This window comes from Cucurbita maxima, unplaced genomic scaffold (genome assembly GCF_002738345.1).
Source record: "Cucurbita maxima cultivar Rimu unplaced genomic scaffold, Cmax_1.0 Cma_Scf00009, whole genome shotgun sequence".
In the NCBI taxonomy this organism is placed as follows: domain Eukaryota; kingdom Viridiplantae; phylum Streptophyta; class Magnoliopsida; order Cucurbitales; family Cucurbitaceae; genus Cucurbita; species Cucurbita maxima.
In genome coordinates, this window is record NW_019272025.1 from 3,861,052 (window position 1) to 3,882,845 (window position 21,794).

At 38.2% G+C, this 21,794-nt stretch overlaps 4 protein-coding genes and 1 long non-coding RNA gene across 8 annotated transcripts; 1 reads left to right on the forward strand and 4 right to left on the reverse strand.

Moving 5' to 3' along the window:
* Positions 1–1,809: 1,809 nt before the first annotated feature.
* On the reverse strand, positions 1,810–2,243 carry LOC111484021 (SNF1-related protein kinase regulatory subunit beta-3-like). Its single transcript, XM_023130439.1, has 2 exons — positions 2,220–2,243; positions 1,810–2,136 (listed from the first exon to the last, which is right to left on the reverse strand). The coding sequence occupies exons 1-2, from the start codon at positions 2,241–2,243 to the stop codon at positions 1,810–1,812; spliced, it is 351 nt and encodes a 116-aa protein (XP_022986207.1).
* A 44-nt stretch (positions 2,244–2,287) lies between these two features.
* On the reverse strand, positions 2,288–5,192 carry LOC111483611. The gene is made up of 3 exons (XR_002718395.1): positions 5,057–5,192; positions 4,860–4,934; positions 2,288–2,310 (listed from the first exon to the last, which is right to left on the reverse strand). It is a non-coding gene; the product is annotated as an uncharacterized LOC111483611 (long non-coding RNA).
* A 4,957-nt stretch (positions 5,193–10,149) lies between these two features.
* Positions 10,150–12,010, forward strand: LOC111483602 (pentatricopeptide repeat-containing protein At2g28050). The gene has a single exon (XM_023129802.1). It carries the CDS (start codon positions 10,183–10,185, stop codon positions 11,584–11,586), a length of 1,404 nt encoding a protein of 467 aa, XP_022985570.1. The 5' UTR covers positions 10,150–10,182; the 3' UTR covers positions 11,587–12,010.
* LOC111483596 (P-loop NTPase domain-containing protein LPA1 homolog 1-like) lies at positions 11,905–18,492 on the reverse strand. Of its 3 annotated transcripts, none has more exons than XM_023129792.1 (9): positions 18,379–18,492; positions 17,055–17,388; positions 16,618–16,764; positions 15,193–15,449; positions 14,549–14,630; positions 13,963–14,379; positions 13,140–13,877; positions 12,786–12,896; positions 11,905–12,527 (listed from the first exon to the last, which is right to left on the reverse strand). In XM_023129792.1, exons 3-9 carry the CDS (start codon positions 16,762–16,764, stop codon positions 12,153–12,155), a joined length of 2,127 nt encoding a protein of 708 aa, XP_022985560.1. In that variant the 5' UTR covers positions 17,055–17,388; positions 18,379–18,492; the 3' UTR covers positions 11,905–12,152. The 3 variants fall into 3 exon arrangements, with proteins under 3 accessions (XP_022985560.1, XP_022985562.1, XP_022985563.1); XM_023129794.1 differs by having other exon boundaries at positions 16,618–16,786; XM_023129795.1 differs by lacking the exons at positions 16,618–16,764; positions 17,055–17,388; positions 18,379–18,492 and adding an exon at positions 16,006–16,114.
* Positions 18,251–21,662, reverse strand: LOC111483598 (ruBisCO large subunit-binding protein subunit alpha-like). Of its 2 annotated transcripts, none has more exons than XM_023129797.1 (8): positions 21,415–21,658; positions 20,895–21,072; positions 20,573–20,694; positions 20,254–20,461; positions 19,938–20,083; positions 19,525–19,831; positions 18,956–19,407; positions 18,251–18,805 (listed from the first exon to the last, which is right to left on the reverse strand). In XM_023129797.1, exons 1-8 carry the CDS (start codon positions 21,466–21,468, stop codon positions 18,521–18,523), a joined length of 1,752 nt encoding a protein of 583 aa, XP_022985565.1. In that variant the 5' UTR covers positions 21,469–21,658; the 3' UTR covers positions 18,251–18,520. The 2 variants fall into 2 exon arrangements, with proteins under 2 accessions (XP_022985565.1, XP_022985566.1); XM_023129798.1 differs by having other exon boundaries at positions 18,803–18,875; positions 18,935–19,407; positions 21,415–21,662.
* Between the last annotated feature and the right edge of the window lie 132 nt (positions 21,663–21,794).

Below are 21,794 nucleotides of genomic sequence, written 5' to 3' on the forward strand. Positions count from 1 at the left end.
TGAGGTTTGAGGTGGTCTTTATGTTCCAAAATTTTTTAATTTAATTTTTTATTTTTAACTTTCAAATTTAGCCGCATATATTTAGGTAATGTTTAAAATCAATTGATTGTGTAACACAATATTTACTAAATTAGCATAAATTTAAAATAATTTAAATTTGAAAAAAAATAAATAAATTATAAATTCTATTTGGTACCCAACTTTTAAAATTAATAGATCTACTCGGAATTAAAATTAAAAATTAAAGATTTTATTAAATATAAAATGCAAGTTTCATAAATTTTGAATTGGAAAGAAACCAAATAAATACATATATGAAGTTCAAGAACTAAATTTATAATTTAACAAATTTAATTCCTACTACAAACTTTTAAGAAATCAATTTAACATTTGCAAAAGAATAAATTGAAACGGAAAAAAATATCTAAACTTTGTAAGATAACATCAGAATTGTAATCATATGTAATCAAGCTTCATGACCTGAGTTTCCACAATCTTTGGAGAACAAATTATATAGAGAGAGAGAGAGATAAATAAGAAATCTCTTAACATATAAAAAGATGGTGAAGAACAACAGAAAGCATATACAACAAAAATTGTTTATTTTCAAGGCGTATTAATGGAATGATCAGTGGTTGAAGAACAGCCACCAGAAGTATGATAGTTAACAAAGCGGCTAGGCGCAGAGGAGCGGCGGAAGCCTTTAGGGAGGCAGCTTTTGACTTCATTACCACCAAAAACAAGCCTCTTCCGATTCAGCTGAGGCTTGACGGTCTCATAGTCATCCGCTTCGGGAGTGGCAAGGGGCGTAACAATGGTGCTGGGCGCGCTGGGAGGGACGCAGCGAGCAGCCATTGATAGGGAAGGAGAAGATAGAAGAAGTAAGAAGAGGAGATAAAAGAGAAATGGGAAAAGGGAAGGCATAGCGATTGAGTTTACGGGTTGTGTTGGGAGTGGGCGCAGAGGGTTTAAAAAGGGCAAAAATGAGCTTTAAATGAGCTCGTGAGCAGCTGGAGCAGGCAGATATGGCACCAGCTTTGCATTCACTGGGCTCTCAAGGGTGGTGTCGAGGAGAGGTGGCCTTTCTCGTGAGTTTCTAACAAATCCACCCCTTTTTTAGTTCACCCAACCATCAAGTTTTGTAGTTCTTAATGATCTTTAGAGAGTGTGTTGGCTTTGAATCCAACAAACGACATATAACTGATCTGGAATTTCTGGACGACATATCGAAATCAAGTGTGGTCCTCCTTAATGCAAGGCGGCAGGGATATTAAATTTTGGGTTCTATGTCACGGACTTCGCCTCCAAAAGTAAACTCTTTGGAAATGATATCAGTTTAAGGTTCAATAAAAACTAGAAGGCTGAGGCAGACAACATTAACTTGTAGGAACTAAAATCGACCAAAACTTTAATGTGCGAGCCATTGAAGAGGAAGTAAGACATAAGATACAGCAAACTTTAATGGTTTTCAGTAACTTGCACGTCTAATCAGTGCATATCTAGACCCATTGGTGGTTCGTGGCTCGAGTCTAAACTCATAGATTAAATAAGATTAAGAACAAAAAAGCCGACTGGACGTTCATGTCAATAAGAATTTGCATATTTAGCAGTCTGAATGTTTTCAATTACTGCAGGGAAGAGTTGAATAAAATAGAGGTACAATATCTACGTTGTCAGCCTTCATTTACTTGGTGAAGTTATATGCTTCCACTCTAACTTCAATGACATATCACTTGTCATGAACATTTTCTACTGCTAAATCCATGTAGCCATGTCATTCTAGTGAATGTTGTTGATGTATGTGCATAACTAAGCTCGGCTAGTTCCTGTTCTGTGAACTGGTTTGTAAAGCACAACCGTGACGTATTTTGAATGAAAACGGTGTGTGAATCCAAGAGCTACGACGGAGCGTGGGGTGTCTCGGTTTTCGATAAAAAGATGGTTGAGAATTACATTCTGAGGCAATGGAAGAGTTCCACTGGTATCTCTACTTGCTGGGTGGCTGAGTAAGGTGTGCTGCAAATGAGGCGGGACAAATGGTGGATCACGTGCCTCGTCTTCGGTCACATGGTATTCATTGTTATAGGTTGAATCGGGGGACTTCGGGACTTCGAAACCAACTACGGTGGTCTGATCCTGTAGAAAGGATACATCTTTAAATCCCCATTTCATATTATTGGTTGATGAAAACACCTAGGTTTAGAACTTTAGCAGCTTACACTATCTTCAGAGTAAGGGTTCATGTTGAAGTGAAAGCTTCAATCTAACAGCAAAAACTCATCAATTGTGGAAAATTAAAAAACTGGAAACCTGAAAAGAACACAGGTTTTCTTCAGTGAGTATTTACATAAAAAAGATGAGCTCTAGTTAGAGGTCAAGACAAGTTGCATTCAAGTATGAATTCATGTAGCCTGCTATGTTTTAATTCGGATACCGACCAGAGTCTTGGGGACTTAATGTGAGACTAAGGAAACTATTGAGCAGTACCGTTATTGTTCCTTTTGCGAGTTCGTTAGGTACATCGATCGAACTTTAAACTGAAAATCCAAGAATAAGGAAAAAGGAGTGCACAGTGGTAAAACCCACCGCTAGCAGATATCTATGGGTATAAATTGGTGCAAGTATATGGAATAATACATGTATAGCCAATCGAATGGGATAGTCGCAATATCTGTGGGAACATTTGGAAATAATGGGACAATGTTAGTCTTGATGCCTTCGGAGCTCTTCTTCCAGAGCGTTTTATAATTATTCTCCTTCTTTGATCACTCGGTTGCAAGCATTATGTCCTTGCCCCAGAGTAAGGATGTTAATTGTTGGTCCTCTAATCTTTATTGACAGTTTACCTTTAGCTACTTATTCTCTTTTTTGTGCGGACCTCACCCTTCACTCCCTCTTTGTTCTCCTCGGTTTGTGAAAATGTTAGGAATCATAGACCTCTACAATAGTATGATATGGTCACTTTATGCATAAGTTCTCATGGCTTTCCTTTTGGTTTTTCCAAAAGACCTCATACCAGTGGAGATGCATTTCTTACTTATAAACTCATGATCATCCCCTTAATTAGCCAATGTAGGACCCCCTCCCAACAATTTTCAACAATCCTCCCCTCAAACAAAGTACACCATAGAGCCTCCCCTGAGACCTATGGAGCTCTCAAACAGTCTCCCCTTAATCGAGCCTTGACTCCTTCTCTGAGCTCCTCTAACAAAGTACATCCTTTGTTCGACTCTTGAATCACCTTTGACTACACAGGCTCAACTTTTTTGTTCTGACGCTTGAGGATTCTATTGACAAGGCAAAGTTAAGGGCATAACACTGATACCATGTTAGGAATCACATACCTCCACAAGAGTATGATATTGTCCACTTTAAACATAAGCTCTCATGGCTTTGCCTTTGGTTTCCCAGAAGGCCTCATGCCAATGGAGATGTGTTCCTTACTTATAAACTCATGATCATCCCCTTAATTAGCTAATGTGGGACTCCCTTCCAACAACCCTCAACAGAAAATACAAAGAATGTTAGCATTTTCACCCAGTAAGATTCTCACATGAGGATTGACACTAACGACCTCATGCAAGGATTTTCTTTTCTTCTTTGTGGATCCTAGTACTGCAATATTTGTAAAAGTGCTTTGAAGCATATGGTGCATGTTCTTTTGGGATGACAATTTGTTTTTAAGTGCAATTGAAGACTTTTTCTTTCAGGCTTGGAAGCAAATGGCTTGCAGCCAATCTTGCTAGTATATGATGGAGGAATCTTGCTAGTATATGATGGAGGAAGGGAGTTGTTCTATTTTTCACCCTAACACAAAACTTTGTGTGAGATCCCACGTTGATTGGAGAGAGGAACAAAACATTCTTTATAAGGGTGTGGAAATGTCTCCCTAACCGACGTGTTTTAAAACCTTAAGGGGAAATCCTAAAGGGAAAGCCCAAAAAGGGAAGCCCAAAGATGACAATATCTACCAGCAGTGGATTTGGGCTATTACAAATGGTATCAGAGTCAGACATCGGGCAATGTGCCAGCAAAGACATCGAGTCCTCAATGGGGCTAGATTGTGAGATCCTACCTCAGTTGGAGAGGGGAACGAAGCATTTTTTATAAGAGTGTGGAAACCTCTCTATTATCCACGCGTTTTTAAACCTTGAGGAAGCGTTTTAAAACCTTATGGGAAAGTTTGAAAGGGAAAGACCAAAGAGAACAATATCTACTAGCGGTGGCTTGAGCTGTTACACTCTGGGACGGGGGATGCACAATGGCAAGCTACTCAATTTCCATCTTAGAAAAAATTTGGCTGGAAAAAATAGAGATGCAGACAGTTCTTGGGAGAAGGTTAAGGCAATGGCTGGGTTTAATATTTCCCTTTAGATTTCTATAACAAAGGAATCTAGGGGTTTTCAATTGTCTCTCGTTCTAACTAATTGTGTAATGTTTTGTAGTTAGCAAAGTTCAGACAGCCATCAAAGCAGTAGCAATAAGATCATGAATTAATAGACATCCAGAAACATTGTGGCTGTATACAATGGTTATGAATAGAGCTACCATACAAACAAAATAAAAATTGAAGAACCAATGAGTATTGAAAGAAGCCACACCAAATTGAATGATTAAAAATACCAACTCCAATGAGTATCACTTTTTTTTTTTAATAGAATCAAGAGCATTTCTCTTTCCTGTAATTCTGAAAACAACACTTGTATGAGCAAGTACTCCCAATAATATCAAATGGTGCATTTGTAGGCTGAGCTGCAGGCATTCCCAACCCCAAAAAAAAAAATGGAAGTTCATAGGCGCTACAGCATTACGTAAAATTGAAAAGAAAATGGAAGATGGTAGCTGAAGAGGAGATTGACCTGAATGATTACAGATTGTTAGCCTTCAACAATCGATCAAAGACCGGACCGAAATAGTCGAATTCCGAAAGTGATCTGCAACATATAGCAATCCATCAAAGGATTCAGTGAAATAAGGAGATTGCGGAATGTAAACACTGGAAAATTAGGAAGAAGCCTGAAGAAGAGAAGGGAAGCGAAAAAGCTTCGATACTTACAGGGAAAGCAGAAGGAATGAAGAAAGGAAGAAGAAGAGGAGAGGGCCCAAAGCTCAAAAGCCGAAGGGGCCAACACAGAGACTGCCTCCTCAAACCAATCCGCCCCCAACTCCGCCCCCAACTGCTTATTTAGCCCACGCACATGCTCCTCTAATTTTTTTTTTTTTAAATTAAATATACAATTTCTTTTTTCTTTATTTCTATTTTAAATATGAAAATTAACTAATTTTAATTAAAAAAAAATTAACTTCATATGATTTTTTAGACTTAACTAGACTAAACTAAAATAAAATATAAATATAAATATTAAAATGATATTTTAATTTTTAACCTTATAAAGAATTTGTGCTTTACATGTTAGATTTTATATAATTTTTTTTTTAAAATATTGGTATTATGTTCAATTTATATATTTCTTTTTGTCCACTTTATTTGGACAAAAAAAAAAAAAAAAAAAAGTTCTTGAATGGGCTTCCGGCTTTGGCCCATCACTCAGCCACGGAAAGCTCAGTACATGGGCTCCTTATCAGTGGGCTTCCGGCTTCGGCCCATCATTGAGTCACGGGAAGCTCAGTCCATGGGCTTCTTATCCGTGGGCTTTCGGATTTGGCCCACGTACTAGGGAAGCTCAAAAGTTTCAATTTACGAAAAGAATTAAAGAATTATAAAACTTGAAAATTATGTAACTAATTTAATTTGTATTAATATATAGTTAAGTTTTTCTAATTATGATTATTATTTATAATCAATAATTATTTTTTAAAACATACTTATAATCGGTATCAATTAGTTCATTATTTGGCTCATTAATTAAAGTCTTTGAATGTTGTACACTTCCATCTAAAGGGTAAGACATTCGAATATTCTATCTCACTTTTGGTATGGATTTTAAAAAATCAACCAAAGAATAAAACCTTAAAAGAAATGTGTGGCGCACGCACCTTTCCTTTACCATTCTTCTTCCTCTCCTCCCCAATTGGGATTTATCCTTCTCTCTCTCGCTATCTCTTCTTCTTCTTCTTCCCTTAACCAGACCTCCACCGCCCACGGTTTGAACGTCGCTGAATTGCCCTTTGTCGTGAATTGACGACAGGATACTGTTGATGGGAAGAAGCTGCATCTGGTGCGAGAGTTCGCCAGAGCTACTCATTTTTATGGCATTTGTTGCTGCTCAACTATTAACCTCACTTTTATAGTCGATAAATGTACTTATTTTTTTAAAATATACGATTCAAATAATTTTACCTTATTTATTTGTAAAAAATTGATTTAACTTTAGATAAAAAACATTTATTTTTTTTGTTTTTTCCCTCTATTTTCTTTGTGTTAAAAAACATTATAACATGGTTGGTCAACCAAAGTACTAGGTAGCAAAAGAGCACATGGGACTGTTAAACCCATGTGACAATAATTTACTATTCTTTAAGGTATTTAAAACGAGGTTTCGTATATTACTCAAAGATAACAAAAATTTTATAATTCACCCGTTAAAAATAAAGGTAAGATCGTACGATAATATAAAACGATTTAATAAAACTATAAATAAATTCATGATTTAATTTCAATTAGATCTGACTTAATTTAAAATTTTATTTTATTTTATTTATAGAAATTAAAAAAAAAAAAAAAAAAAAAAAAAAAAAAAAAAAAAAAAAAAAAAAAAAAAAAAAAAAAAAAAAGAGGCGAATCTAAAGGTGGATTGGAACGCAGCGTTGAAGTTGGCATCTCACATGTACGGACATGGACCCGGCGGTTCGGGTGGCGAGTGTTGGTGGACAGGAATCTGTCAGTCTCACTATCCTTCTATTTATATTTTTATATTTTATTTTGAATCCTAAATTTTGGTAAAATTAAAATATTGGCCAAACGAATCTAGTAAATTACAGGGGCAGTTATTTCCTTTTTCCTATATTAATAAAGCTGCCCACTGGGTCCCACCTCTACCCAATTAATCGATTTAAACTGGGTAATAAAAATTAAAATATATTTAATGAGTGAATTTATATTTGTTGTAATAGAGATACATAATATAAAAAATATTAAAAACATCACGTGCATGTGCTTCGTAAATGGAAACATTGCCAGAATACAAACGGTATTTTATTAATTTTATAATTTATATATTCAGATAAGCCTCCCTCCCTCCTTCCTTGTTCCAATCAAACCTTCCCCAGCTTCACTAAATCCCAACCTTCTTTATTATCAAATAATAATCCATGGATCTTATTAGGGAAGGAAGGTGCTCCCAATGTTCTAACGTCTATACTGACTCTAAGATAATAGCTTTACGAGCTTAGTCTTAATTTACTGACCGAACCCTTAGAGCATGCTACAGCCCCAAATGTCAAAGAGCATTTGGTTATTGAACTGAGACAGACGGTAAAAGATAAACAAAGGGGTTCAAACTATTTGATTTAAAAGTTGGAATTTGTTTTAAAAATTGTAACTTTACGTGGAAAAGCAATTAAGGAGTTAATGGTAACCATGTGATTTAATTTAGGATCGCTTCTTAATTAATCTCAATAATTGAAACTTAAACCATTTCACACGTGCATCATTTCATTTGATCTGGAAAATTATACAAAATAACTTTTTTTTAAAAAAAAAAAATTAATTAAAATATTATATTATGTACCAAATGAAGAGATAAGGTTTGGAGCATTATGGTTAATTTAATTAGGATCCTAAAAAGAATTATATAAAAAAAAAAATAGAATTAGGGTTTGTGGGGGAAGACGGTGAGAGTAGCATACAGCGAAGCAACAGAAGCTAAGAAGAATGAAAATGGCATTATATATCCAAACCCTAAACCATTTTTTCTCCGAAACCTCATTTTTGGGGTTTGTTTAGGGTTTTTTGGAGACAGTACAGTTGTTGGTCGCTGGTGTGGCATTATCAAGATTCACACTCATATGGGTTTCGGAGCTTCCCGAGTTCTTTGCTGCAGCTGAGAATCTTGATGATGCTGCATCGGCAATCAACCACTTTGTTCATCATATAATCACCACTCAATTTTTTTTTTTCTGGGTATAATATGCTGTTCAAAATAGACCCAGATTCCAGATCTGATTGTTCTCAGGTAATATAATTAATTATAGACACTGGGATTTGTTTTTTTGGATTGTGTAATTGGATTATGGTGGAAGGAGGAGAGTTTTGTAGCTTTTTTACAGGCCAAGAAAGGGAAGAGAATCTCGAGAAATGAAGAAGATGCCCCAAATCCTCTACAAATGGTGAATTCTTGGCTAATTTGGAAGGAAGTGGGAGGTTATTGTCCGCTTAATCTACCGAAAGGTCAAATGTTCGAGTAAACACTTGATGTCTACTTCATGGGGGAGGTTGTTGCCACTCGTAACGTCTACCAAAAGGTCGAATGTTTGAGTAAAACACTTGATGTTTGCTTCATGGGGGAGGTTATTGCGTTCTTAACGTCTACAAAAAGGTCAAATGTTCGAGTAAAATACTCGATGTTTGCTTCATGGGGGAGGTTACCAAAAGGTCAAAGGTTTGAGTAAAACACACGAGGTCTGCTGCTTCATGGGGAGGTTATTACATTCTTAACATCTACCAAAAGGTCAAATGTTCGAGTCAAACACTCGATGTCTGCTTCGTGGGGGAGCTTATTGGGGTGTAATTGTAGTGTTGTTGAGTCTCAGGAGTCTGTCCGGTTCGACCATGTCTTGTTGACATACGAGGCACGTCGTCTTTACATACTCAGCAACGTCGTGTTGCATGCTCGGGTAGTAGTATTGGAGGTTGGGGGTGGAGCAATGGGAGGAGACATTTGTGATGTACGTTCTTTTCCCCTCACTCACTCTCTCTGTTTGTTTGTTTATAAGTATGACAGACAGCGATGGTTCAGGAAGTTGGAGATTGTGAAGATCTCCTACTCGCTTACTTGTGTCACTCACTGTGTGGTTACCATATTTGCAGCTTCCCTCAGATGAGATCTTTCCATTCATCATTAGTTTGATTGCTCTCTATGAATCAATCAACTTGTATGTGACGCCTAAACACACAAATAATGCTTTTGTTTTAGCTACTCATTTTGGGTTAGAAATGGTTGTAATTTAGTGTATGAATTCATGAAGAATGTGGGTTTTGTGTTCTGTTTTGCCTTGCATTTGCATCATTTCTGAGTTCTTCACATTTCTTTTCAAATCTACGGTTCCTTTTGATTAAATTAAGAATGATATCTGCTAGTTGTGGGCTTGTACGGTTATAAATGGTATCAAAGCCACACATCTGATGATGTGTGAAGGCTAAACCCTGAAGGAGGAGGGGGCGGATAAGAGGTTGTGGGCTAGCAAAGACCCAGTCCCGAAGGGGTGGATTGAGGAGTCTCACATCGATTGGAGATGGATACGAGTGCCAACAAGGACGCTTGACCTCGAAAGGGTGAGATCCCACATCGGTTGGAGAGGAGAACGAAACATTTTTCACATGTAGAAACCTTTTCCTAAGAGACTCGTTTTAAAAATCTTGATAGAAAAACTGAAAGAGAAAACCCAAAAATGATAATATCTACTAACGATGAGTGTGGACCACTAGAGACTTCTAAGTAAACCGTAACAATGATAGTAGAGCATCAAAGAATAAAACATCAATAAACAACTAAAAACAACGTTGTCTCCTCCATTGATTTTGCATACTTATTTTGACTCGAGATGTTCGTATCAACATGGGTATGGATATAATATCAAGTTGGGCAATAATGTAAATATAATCCAACTATGGTAACAGGAAGAATATATGAAAATTATAAGCGTTTGTTGGGAATATGAAAAATATGAAGGGCTAAATAGCAATGGACAAACTCGGAGAATATTTCCAACTAGGAGACTAAAATGGACGAGGCTTCACCCAAATGCCCCAATTAGTGGAAAATATTAAAATAATCCATAAAAAATTAATATAAATATAAACGAAAAAGAAATTCAGAAAACGTGGCAGAGGAATGGGATGCGTGGGGCCCACGTGAATGATGAATATACATGTGGCAGACACGCAATGGAAGGAAGGGTCCCACGTCATCCACCATTGCCATCTCCTCTCCTCTTTTGGATTCTGTTTTGCATTTATTATCAGAAAATCACATAATTCGTCAATTCTTAAGAATTTCAGTAATGTCGATTCCAAATCTCCTGAAAACCCTCAAAACAGTCAAAGGAAATCGCCAATCCAATCCCTCATCGAAACCACTCGTGGAAATCATTTCAACGATCTTAGCTCCGGCGCCGTTCAATTCCAATGAGTCATGCTTCATCTCCCAACTCAAGCCCCATGTTCTCACTTCCATTCTCTCTAATCCAAATCTTAGATCTTCAGAATGCTTCCATTTCTTCGATTTTTGCCTAAAAAATCAGCCTCTCATGTCCTTCACGCCTGATCTTCAGGCCCATTTGACCGTCATTTGCAGGCTTCTCAAGGCAAGGATGTTCTCCGATGCAGCAAGCCTTCTGAAAACTGTATCGATTGATGGAAATCTCCGCTACCCATTTGCTATTATTGCTTCGACGGTGGAAAGTTGCTGTCAAGAAAGGAAGGTTAAGGTAAAATTTTTCAATTTCATGCTTACTCTGTACTCGGAGTATGGGTTCTTCGACTCTGTTTCTGAAACTTTTAGCTATATGAAGAACAATGGGATTATGATCGATGAGCAGAGCTGTACTGTGCATTTACTATCGCTTAAAGGATCTAATCAGATGCATTTAGCTTTAGATTTCTTCTACCGAATGCTTAAATCAAGATTAGAGGTCTCTGTTTATTCTTTAACCGTTGTAGTGGATATCCTGTGTTGGAATGGAGAGATTAAGAGAGGTAGAGAGTTGGTGGAGGAGACGTTGGGGAAGGGAATTAAACCCAACATTGTTACATTCAATGTGATGGTTAGTGCTTGCGCTAAGAGATGGAATTTCGAGGAGTTGGATTTGATACTCCTTTTGATGGAAAAAGAAGAAGTTCGTTTTGATGCCAACACTTATAAACTTTTAATTGATGGGTTCACGAGCTCGGGAAAGAATGAGACGGCCAAGAACTTGGTGATGAAGATGCACGACGAGGGCTTGAAGGCAGATCCCCATTTGTATAATCTGATTATTAGAAGCTACTGTAAAGCAGGGGCGATCCAGAGTGCATGTTTAGTGTTCGACGAAATGTCTGACAGAACTGTTGCCCCGAATTCTGATACATATTGGGCTCTAATAGATGGTCTGTGCAAGGTAGGAGATATGGGGCTTGCAGTAGAATATGTAAATGGAATGCAGAGCAAGGGAATCAAAATGGATGAAGCAATTTTCAACGCATTGGCTGATGGTTTTTGCGAAAGGGGAATGGTTGATGAAGCTATTGAGCTGCAAATAATGATGGAGAAGGATGGGTATCAATTAAATCCATCGGTTTGTGAAAAGATTGTGTTGGAATTATGCAAGTTGAATCGGACTAAAGAAGCAACAATGGTGTTAAGCATCTTGGCTAAACGTGGGGCTGATCTTCGCAGACTGATTCCAACCACTTTGGAACTAATTTGAATTACTCTGAGGCCTGAACTGATTCATAAGTGGTCGATGAACACAAACGAACTAAATTGAATTACTCTGCTGCCAGTCGCAGGCTTTCGAGCTCAAATCTGGGTTCTGACCCTTGATTTTTTTTTTCTCTCCTGTTTAATGGTTCTAAGAAGCACCTACTTTCCTAGAGACCGGGGCGGGGATAGACCAGAGTCAACACGCAAGCGCCAAGCTACAGGTCCTGTGGAGCTCAATGGCTGCACAGATAACTTTGTTACAAATTAGGCTTCTTTTTTTGTTGAGAACTAAGCAGTATTCTGTGCGGTAGGACAGGAATGATCATATTTGTCCTCTACATTCATCTATCATAAACAAATTAGTGGAATATGTGTATTTATATACTAAAAGGGACCGCTACAACCCGAAGCAAGTCAATCACAAGGAACACCTCTCTGTACATTTTTTTAACCCGGGGGAAGTGGGGAGGGGCGGAGGCGGGGGCGGGGGCGTTTATGCGCACGTAGTCTTGAGCTAATACCAGGAAAAGAGACCTTGAGAAATCAAGAAAGGAAACCAAAATTCTTGAGCTACCCCTGAGGAGCTCCAGAGAGAATGGGGCCCCCCTCAATAGCTGAACCATGCTTTCTCATGGCTGGAATGCTAAGGGAACGTTTCTTCATTTTCATAGCACCAGAGGTTTTGCTATTTCTTTCTTTCTCCTTAAGAAGAGAAGAAAAGGAGCAGAGTGACTTGGATGACTTGCTTTTAGAGCGCAGGACGCGGTCCAGGTTCTGGCGATACCTATCAACTTCTCGAGCACTCATTTGGCCCTTGGTAACAGATCCAGCCTTTTCCATGTCCTCATTGTCATCATCTAACCAGTAACCATGATTCACGTCCAGCATTGCCAGATCATCATATTCTTCATCTGATTTTGTCGACTCTTCATCGACTGAGCCTACCTGTGAACCATCATGTAAAATATTCAAATTCTGATCCTAAAGCTTCGCTACCATACCAAGCATGAAGCAAATTACTAAACAGCATTAATATAAATAGGATCCAATGCCAAGACAAGGCTAGTGCATGATATTGTTAACAAATTATATTGGATACTCTGTAGCAAGAAGAGCTCCATTGGAGAACTCCAAGAACTCAGTGCAAAGGACCAAGCTTTCAAACATATTTAGCAATTCTTGTAGGTAAGAACCAGATAATACCTCTTCATGAATCTGTTTGTCACCATCTTCACTAAAGTCTTCATCACTGCCAAGCTCTTGAGGATCATCAACCTCTTCCTCACTACCGTGCACTGAGATATCTTCCTTGAGCTGAAAAAGAACAATGGGCCATCAGAGCTATACATAAATTATACTCTACAACCGAAGAGGTAAGATAGCATCGAAGAAAAGAAAAAAAGAAACAGATGTCGCATTTATACAGCTTGAATATTTGCTTTTAAATTTCCAAAACTAATGAGCACCGAGTATTGGGAAGTCAGTATTCTTCTAAACATAAACATAAAAAATTAGACGACGAGTTCTTCAGAAAATTAAAATAATTTTCCAAACTACCTCCTTGGAAGGTCCATCGGAAAACCTTGGAGAGCTGCAGCAAGAAGAATGGTATTTACTAGTATCAGTCCAATCTGGCCTGGATTCATCCACACTCCCTACACGGCTGGTCCCACCATCAGAAGGCCAAGCACTGATGCCATAGAAACCAAATTGAAGATTAACAGTTTCAGCTTTACCAATCTGCAATGGACCATACATTGGAGTCCCAAATCCATTCTCAGTCCTCGGGCCTAATAAAGGCTTCCCACTTGTATTATCAATTGGATCAACAGGCCAAGCCTTAGCTACCGATCCGTCAGTATTAACCAAAGCCATGAGATTCCTAGATGAGCCTTTCCTCTGGATGAGTTGAAACATGCACTTAGAGCTCAACGAGTTGGCTGCACACTGATTCCTGTATTCCTCGTCAATAATAGGAACAGTATTGCGTACAGGATCATATAGTTGTTCGCCTGCTTCACGCCTACGAAGGCAGCTGAATACTGTTGCATGGATGGCAGCTACACTCTTGTCAACATTGGTATTGTTTATTTTAGGGATAAGATGCTTATCAGCCCTCTTGCATAAATATTCTTGTATTGCCCTAATATTTCGTATATACTTCACATATCTGTTCTTAGCTGGATCAAGTGTCATATATTTTGCTCTCACAGCAAATCTTTCCATGTGCTTGTCCTCATTGGTGATGTAAATCATGAATGGTACAATTGATGGATGTTTCTTCATGAGCCCCATCTGCAAAAACAGCGTTGGAGTAAATGCCAAGAAGAATATAAAATCTAGATAGATAGGGAAGAAAAGTCAACTGAAGATTACACACCACAAAATTTAGGCTTAAGTGAACACCCTCAACAACCACTGATTCTTTCCGCTCTTCCCATGCAGTAATCAGCCTATCAAGACTGTCAATCACCATTTCACTCTGAGCCTTGTATCCTTCAACAGCCATCTGCTTTTGACTGATTAGCTCAGTGCAACGATCCGATGGTTGGCCATCAAATTTTCCAATGGAAGAACTCTCCAGTACTTCATCCTTCAGATATGAATGAGGATTGCCTTCCAACTTTGTTGCTTTTCTTTTTGCCTTGGCTTCAGCGACAGCCACTGGATCCAAAACCTCCCCAGCATGGTAAGTTGAAGCCCAGAGTAGAGGATTTTGTTTCTCATCTACAAAACTCCTCATCATATGCCGAATTGAGTCGGTTGATATTACTGTCGTAATTCCTAACCTGCTACCCTGTCAGACAAAGTGAAGTGTACTTAAGTTAGAAGATTTTAAAACTACTTTCAACTAAAACTCCATGCCATGCATTGCAGTTAGCTGTTGGCACTTCAAGAAACTGTAAAAGCTTGAATAATGCAACAAATTTTTGTCCCCAAAGATTCAAGTCTCTGCAAGGATATACCAGCAGAGCGGACAAGGTAGATTTCCCACAGCCACTAGTACCACATAATAGTACAGTCATAGATTCCTTCCTTTCCCGGATTCTGTGAAAACAAAATATCGTTACACGAATTACAAACCAGCTAGACAAATATAATGGTGCTTATCAGACTTGCAAGCAGCCCCAAATCTTCGTACAATATCCATGCATAATAGACACAAGAAATTTAATTCATGAAACCAAGGGACTGTCATAAGTGTTCATATGTGATCAGGTTAAGACAAGACACGACATTTTTAGTATTAAGACCCAAAGAGACACCAAGAGGGTTACATGGATTACAAATAGCACCAGTATTCTCTTTTCTATGGTTGAAAAATCCTCCACTTCCTCTCCCTCAGGTTTACCATAGAATTTCTCTCCCCAAATCTACCACAAGACAGACCAGATGTAAATCTAAAATAGTCAGATCCACATAAGAACTTTCTGGCATGAATAAGATTATCTCTAAACTTACCCTTGTACAAAGCTACTTGAACCTAAACTACACATGACTAAACCACAGAATTACCTATTAGTGGAAAATAATGGTAGATTAACACACAAGAAAAACAGGTAAACGTAATGGGTACTTTATTCAAAGGCTCATATCGTTTAGAGTTTACCTGCAGGCTAAAAGCAAGTCAGCCCTCTGGTTGGGACTCACGTACTTGTATTCTGTCAGGGCTTTGCATACAACATCTAAGAAGGTTGCTCTCCTTACAATGAGGGTTGTGCGCCTTTTATAAATCTCAAAGGGAATGTTTTTGTTTCCACCATCTTTAGATAAACTTAGATGTTCTTTTCCAGAAGATCTTGTCTCAAACCCTTCAGGATGCACATCATAACCTTTACGCAACAACTCAAAAGCCCTTTGGCTTATCTAATCAAGTAATCACAGGAAAAAAATCATAACCATCAGAAAATTTCAAGGCTTTAAACATTGCTTGGAAACATAACGAATCAAATTAATTTGATGTGAAGCTAGATAAATAAAGCAAAACAGATGATGAAAATGTTGTATAACAGTCCAAATTTTCAGAAGATCAAAAGCAAACATCATAAATATTGATAACTTGTGGCTCCCACTCAAACCTCTCTCTTGAATTTGTAAATTCAGATCGAAGATAAGGTTGTAGACAAGGCATTGTACATCCACCTCCATACTCTTCAGTTGCAAAGGTGATGAATGTATCCATCACTTCGCCGTTGGGAATAAAAAAAAAACCGAAAGAATTATAGACAAATAGCATTGATGCACGAGGATGGATGAGATTAAAACAACTTAGAACGCCACATAAACACTAAGGGTTATCTCTGCATGATGGTAAACACCCAGGCTTCAAAACTCAAAATCATAAACTTCTATTTACATAAATCAAGGTCGGTGCATTATTTGTCACTGCCGTTGTAGGATAGAATTTGTTTTAAAGAACTGCCTGCCAATAGAAAACATGACAATGCAAGGTACACGCGAGAGAGAATTGGAACAGGACATCCAAAACAGGCCATTCTTGAAAATGGCCAAGATATTGAAAGTATTCGGTATGCAAAGTTCACGAAATAGAAAAGGTGAACCACAATTTAAAGCATACGATAGGAACAATGAATAATATCTCCACCAACGACAAACAGCTTAGTGGACAAGGGAAAGGAAAGATAGGAAGTTGAAAGGCAGCATGATGATGACAACAACGATGACAACAACAGAGAAATAAACATAATCAAAGAAGAACAGTTTGGTCTCGCAGAAAAAAAACAATAAAAGCAAGAGAAAAGAAATAATTATGCATCCCACAATAGCAAAAATAGAACATATAGAACTCATAAACAAGAAACGACAGGGTAGATGCAGATCTGACCTCCACAACTTCAATTCAGATACGCAAAAAATAGACCACAACCCAGACAGAGAAAACAACGAAACAAATATGAGAATAACCATCCATCTTTTCTCGCCCAAGGAAGAACATAATGGTGAAGGTAAAGGAAAATCAGTCGGCAAATCTTAAATTGAGATATAGAGAAAGAAGGCGTCAAATATGAAGCACCTTGAAAGCATGTCGTGCCTTGCAACCCATGAGCTGCAGAGTGCTTTGCAAAACGGGGCGAGTATACCGGAAAGACCCCTTCTCCTCCTTCACTTGTTCTTCATAATCCAGAACCACAATATACAACACCTTAGCGACCTCCGCCATCTATGTCAAAGCCAATAAAATTCTGTATGCATCAATTAACAAGTAAAAATCGAAATCCAATCATTGGACAGAATAACAGAGAAACAAGCTACAACGACGTTGGACATTGTCACAACATGGCACAAATACAGCACGTAATAAAAACGAAATTCAAATGGAGATAGGAACAGGCAGGAGAAAGAGAAGATAAACGTGTGAGAGAGAACCAAAAGGCAAAGTGATAGAAAGCGATTGAATAAGTAGGAAGACAATGCGGATGGTACAAGAAGAGAAAAGGAAAAGCATGGAACCTGTAATCAAGAACAAGACAGATCTAGGAAATCAAGAAGAAGAAGAAGAAGAAGAACTAGGGTTGAAGATCCTCCATGAACAAGGAGCTCTATTCATTGTCGCGGTGGAAGCCACTCTATATCGGTCATTGCCGCGTCGCCTGCCTTCCACGCAGCCTACAAGACCACCCAGCTTCCACGAGTCCTTTCTCGTTTTTCCTCTCCCTTCGATGGCGAACTAGTGAGAAATTACTCAATTCGCCTCCAACTATACTCGTAATATTGAATCAAACTGGGGGTAATATTGGAAAGAGAAAACAACCACAAATCTGGCTTCAACGATCCCCGGCTCTCACTCCTATAAATACATTAAATTTAATACCAACAGGAGGGAAGTTGTTTAAAGTATATCTTAATAATAATAATAATAATAATAATAAAAAATTAATTTTTTTAAAGCTGAAGTACAGATATGTTAAATTGATGGACCGCACGTGTGGAGAGTTTAGATAATTTATAATAATTTTTTTGAAATATTACTACCTTTTATTAATTTAAAATTTTAATTACTCCCATCCTTTTATCTTTATATGAATATAAAATTCTCATGAAAATTTTCATTTTTGATCTTTGAAATTTGTTTAAAAAAGTATTCTTATTTTTCTAAATATTGTTTAGAAATTAAAAAAAAATGACGAATTATGGTCCTTAAAAAATAAAGTCAACGTAATTACTTTATATACTAGTTGTTAAATTAGATAATTCAACAATTAATATAAGGTTTAATTACATAATAATGATGTATTTTTACATGTTACTCATTTTAATTAGACATGTAAAATAACTTAATAATAATAATAAATTAAGCCAATTTGAACAAATAATAATAAATAAATAAAAGTAAACATTGAGCACCGAGAAATAAAGGTGGCCGTGGTTAGTAGCTTTCAATTTGTTAATATGCAATCTGCACGAAGAATTTGTTCCCTTTTTTAATATAAGGAAAAGAAAAAAACCCCATAGGAACAAATTCGGCACTGAAAGCTTTCAATTTGGACCCTACATTCATTATTATTTCCCCTGAGGAACAGTGGATTTCATAGTAGATTCCATCTTAAAAAGCCAATTAATGGAAGGATATCACAGAAAGAACAACAGAGGTGCTGTCTGTTTCTGTCAAATCCCCTCCCTCAAGGGTCATTTTAACACATGAAATGATCGAAAGGGGTGCCCCACCAGTGACCCAATTCATCAAAATTATTTCTTTTCAATGAAAACTCATAAACTTAATCCAATTCATTCATTAATCTTTCTTCAGGTATCTTAATGAAAGTTTCCAGAGAACCTTACAAAAAAGGCGCATTCACACGGAGTTGCGTCTCCTTATTGTTTTGCCTTTTCCTCCAATGAATGCGCGCCGCCAGACTACCCACCACGTTCGTGATATCTGAAATCCTACGGTGGAAGATATGAAAGTTCTCAGAAATTTAAATAGTAAGGCCTTGTGGTGCAGCGGTGGGTGCCTTGGGCTTGGGCTTTTCAACTACAATAGCCTGTGTGGTTAGGACCATCCCAGCAACTGAAGCTGCATTCTGCAAGGCACATCTGGTCACCTTGGCTGGGTCAATAACGCCGGCCTCTACTAGATTCTCGTACTTGTCTGTCATTGCATTGTAACCAATTTCCCATTCACTCGACTTTATCTTCTCCACCACTACTTCCCCTTCAATTCCAGCATTTTGGGCAATTAAGGATGCCGGTGCTACCAGCGCCTGTGTACAAAAACATTCAAGTCAACAACAAAAGACCAAATGCAGCACCCAGTAGTAGTTCCAGGAATGCCTCAAGACTGGTTAAATGCCTGGAAATGAGTCAAAGAAAAGCTCATCTCGACATTACGCACTACGGAGTTCTTCGGTTACCTTTTGGACAATATCGGCACCGAGCTTCTCTTCGGCATCTTCAAGCTTGTCCTTGATTGCAGGGACAAGAGTTGAGAGGTGAACCAGTGCAGCACCACCGCCAGGTACAATGCCTTCCTCTATGGCAGCGAAAGTTGCATTCTTTGCATCTTCAATACGGAGCTTACGGTCCTCAAGTTCAGTCTCTGTTGCAGCTCCTACTTTAATGACAGCAACACCACCAGATAGTTTGGCAATTCTTTCAGCGAGTTTCTCTGTGTCATACACAGAATCTGTCTCCGCCAATTCCTTCTTTAGCTGTGCAATCCTGGCTTGTAACTCGTCTTTTGAAGCAGCGTCAGCAATGATGGTGGTAGTGTCCTTGGAGATGGTCACTTTTCGGGCCAAACCAAGCTGTTCAATTGAAGTATTTTCTACTAGCAATCCAAGATCATTGGCTTGAAACTCAGCACCTAAAACAATAATAAAGTAACAAGAAAAACGTTAGCCATTCTACTCAAATCAACATAAAAGCAGATCAAATTTATAAAATTAACTCCTCGTTGCAAACCCTTCGTAAAATAGACTACCTGTCAAAATGGCAATATCTTGAAGCATCGCCTTTCTCCTTTCTCCAAAGCCCGGAGCTTTAATGGCAGCAACATTTAGAATCCCCCGCAACTTGTTCACAACAAGAGTAGCCAAAGCCTCACCAGTAACATCCTCTGCAATGATCAGCAAAGGAGCTCTCAATTGCGTGGTTTTCTCCAATATAGGGATTATATCCTTTATGGCCGAAATTTTCTGATCTGTAACTAATACTCGTGTATTCTCAAATTCAGCAATTAATTTTTCAGGGTTTGTTACAAACTGAGGAGAAATATAGCCTCTGTCAATCTGCAACAGGAAAAAGATGAAGACATAGAGTAGAGTTATAACGTGCATGAATGACTTGGAATTGGATTAAGAAAGATACTCTTCAGTAAAGAGCAAAACTACACACCGCCATCCCTTCTTCAACTTCAACAGTGGTCTCAAAGGAAGATGATGACTCAATGGATAAGACACCATCAGGCCCCACTTTTTCAATGGCATCAGCGATCATCATCCCAATAAGCTCGTCATTTCCAGCAGAAATAGAAGCAACAGCTACACAGAATTAAAACAAAACAAGGATCATCAATTGATGAAAAAATATTGTGATTATAAATAACTTTTACATTCGATTTCTTTCTGGTGGGTACTGATTTTTCTCCTCCAGTAAACTTTGTATTTCATATTTTGGTTGTTTTCTACTAATTCCCAGCAGAAAGCAATACCTTTGATATCATCTCTGCCTTCTATAGCCCTAGCCTTGTTCTCAAGCTCTTGGATCAATCCTTGCACGGTCTTGTCAATTCCTCTCTTCAGTGATACTGGATTTGCTCCGGAGGTAACATTAAGCAGGCCTAGCTTGATAATTTCCCTAGCGAGGACTGAGGCAGTTGTCGTCCCATCACCAGCAGAATCATTAGTTTTACTTGCAACCTTCATGGCAAATAGTATGCTTACAGGATTTCAATAGCTGATGGATGATAAATTATTGCATCACAACAGATCAAATATAACAGGAAGATCAGAGTGTAAAGGAGGACCAACCTCTCTAATTAGAGCTGCACCAGCATTTTCCATGGGATCAGGCAACTCAATTGCCCGAGCAATTGTCACACCATCGTTTACAACTTTAGGACTGCCGAACTCATCCAGCACCACATTTCTCCCTTCAAATACAAAGGCCACAACAAGTTGAATATTTAGTTCAGAACCCAAAATTCTCAAAATCCATCCAATGGAGTAACAAAACATGAAATGAATCTATTTCCATAAAGTAGAACGAGATATCAATCTGCAAAATGACGACGTCTGCACAAACGAAATTCAATACTGAGTAATTGATAAATCAAAAGAACCAAGAAGTTACCCCTAGGTCCAAGAGTCAGACCGACTGCATTGGCAAGCTTATCAATCCCAGACTGAAGTGCGCTCCTAGAACTTTGGTCAAACGCTATCTCCTTAGCAGTAGCTCTCACAACAAATCTGCTACCCGCCTGTCTGTAATTTAGCCTGTTGTTCTGTGTTTGATTCGCCTTTCTCAAGCTCTGCAAAGTTAGATAAATGCAGCGTAAGTTACTGGAAATGCTACATTAGCATTATCAGTTTCTCCTTCACAATTCCACCACCAACACATTTTACAAGAATGAAATACCCACTCTCAGCTCATCTATGATAACAAACTCCACAAACTTTCTACATAGAACGCCAATTACGTAGCTCACATGATTCTCATACGGCGCAGACACAACAGTATAGAATCGCAACGACTATAATCTACAAATCATCATTTTCAAAGATGAAGGAAAGGGAAGAATTGTAAAGATTACGAGCTAAGGGGAGGAATTTCTGTAGAATAACAACAAAGAAATGAGAAATCAAGGTAGTACCTTCTGGGAAGAACATAGAATCGATGCAGAAGAAATTGCATTAGCAGACGCCATTTTCAGGCAGCGGAGCTCGGAGAGTTTTAGTTTTGGTAGAGATAGCTGGGTTTTGGGATAAGGTGGTTAAGCAAAGCGTTGAATGAGTTTAGGGTTCGGTTTTTATTGTGGGATTGGAAGTTCCAGAAGCTTCTTCTTCTTCTTCTTCTTCTTCTTCCAGAACCCTTGAAGCCTATTTCAGGATTGTTGTTGTTTAGTTACGTGACGGCCCAAATGCGATTTTGAAATGTTCAGTGCAGTGCGCACTCATGGCGCTGTTTAAGCTTTCAAGAGTTCCTCATGCTAACGTGCGCCTTGAATCGTCAATAGTCAAAATATGGGCCTAT

Excerpts from the sequence above, each read along its gene's own strand:
- LOC111484021 (XM_023130439.1), bottom strand. The coding sequence starts at position 2,243 with ATGAACCCTTACTCTGAAGATAGT. Across the intron at positions 2,137-2,219 it reads ACCCTTACTCTGAAGATAGT|GATCAGACCACCGTAGTTGG; the intron begins GTAAGCTGCTAA and ends TCCTTTCTACAG.
- LOC111483602 (XM_023129802.1), top strand. The coding sequence starts at position 10,183 with ATGTCGATTCCAAATCTCCTGAAAACCCTCAAAACAGTCAAAGGAAAT.
- LOC111483596 (XM_023129792.1), bottom strand. The coding sequence starts at position 16,764 with ATGGCGGAGGTCGCTAAGGTGTTGTATATTGTGGTTCTGGATTATGAA. Across the intron at positions 14,631-15,192 it reads GACTTGCTTTTAGCCTGCAG|AATCCGGGAAAGGAAGGAAT; the intron begins GTAAACTCTAAA and ends TTGTTTTCACAG. Across the intron at positions 13,878-13,962 it reads ACTTAAGCCTAAATTTTGTG|ATGGGGCTCATGAAGAAACA; the intron begins GTGTGTAATCTT and ends CTGTTTTTGCAG.
- LOC111483598 (XM_023129797.1), bottom strand. The coding sequence starts at position 21,468 with ATGGCGTCTGCTAATGCAATTTCTTCTGCATCGATTCTATGTTCTTCC. Across the intron at positions 20,695-20,894 it reads TCTGACTCTTGGACCTAGGG|GGAGAAATGTGGTGCTGGAT; the intron begins GTAACTTCTTGG and ends TTGTATTTGAAG. Across the intron at positions 19,832-19,937 it reads AAGTTGAAGAAGGGATGGCG|ATTGACAGAGGCTATATTTC; the intron begins GTGTGTAGTTTT and ends TTCCTGTTGCAG.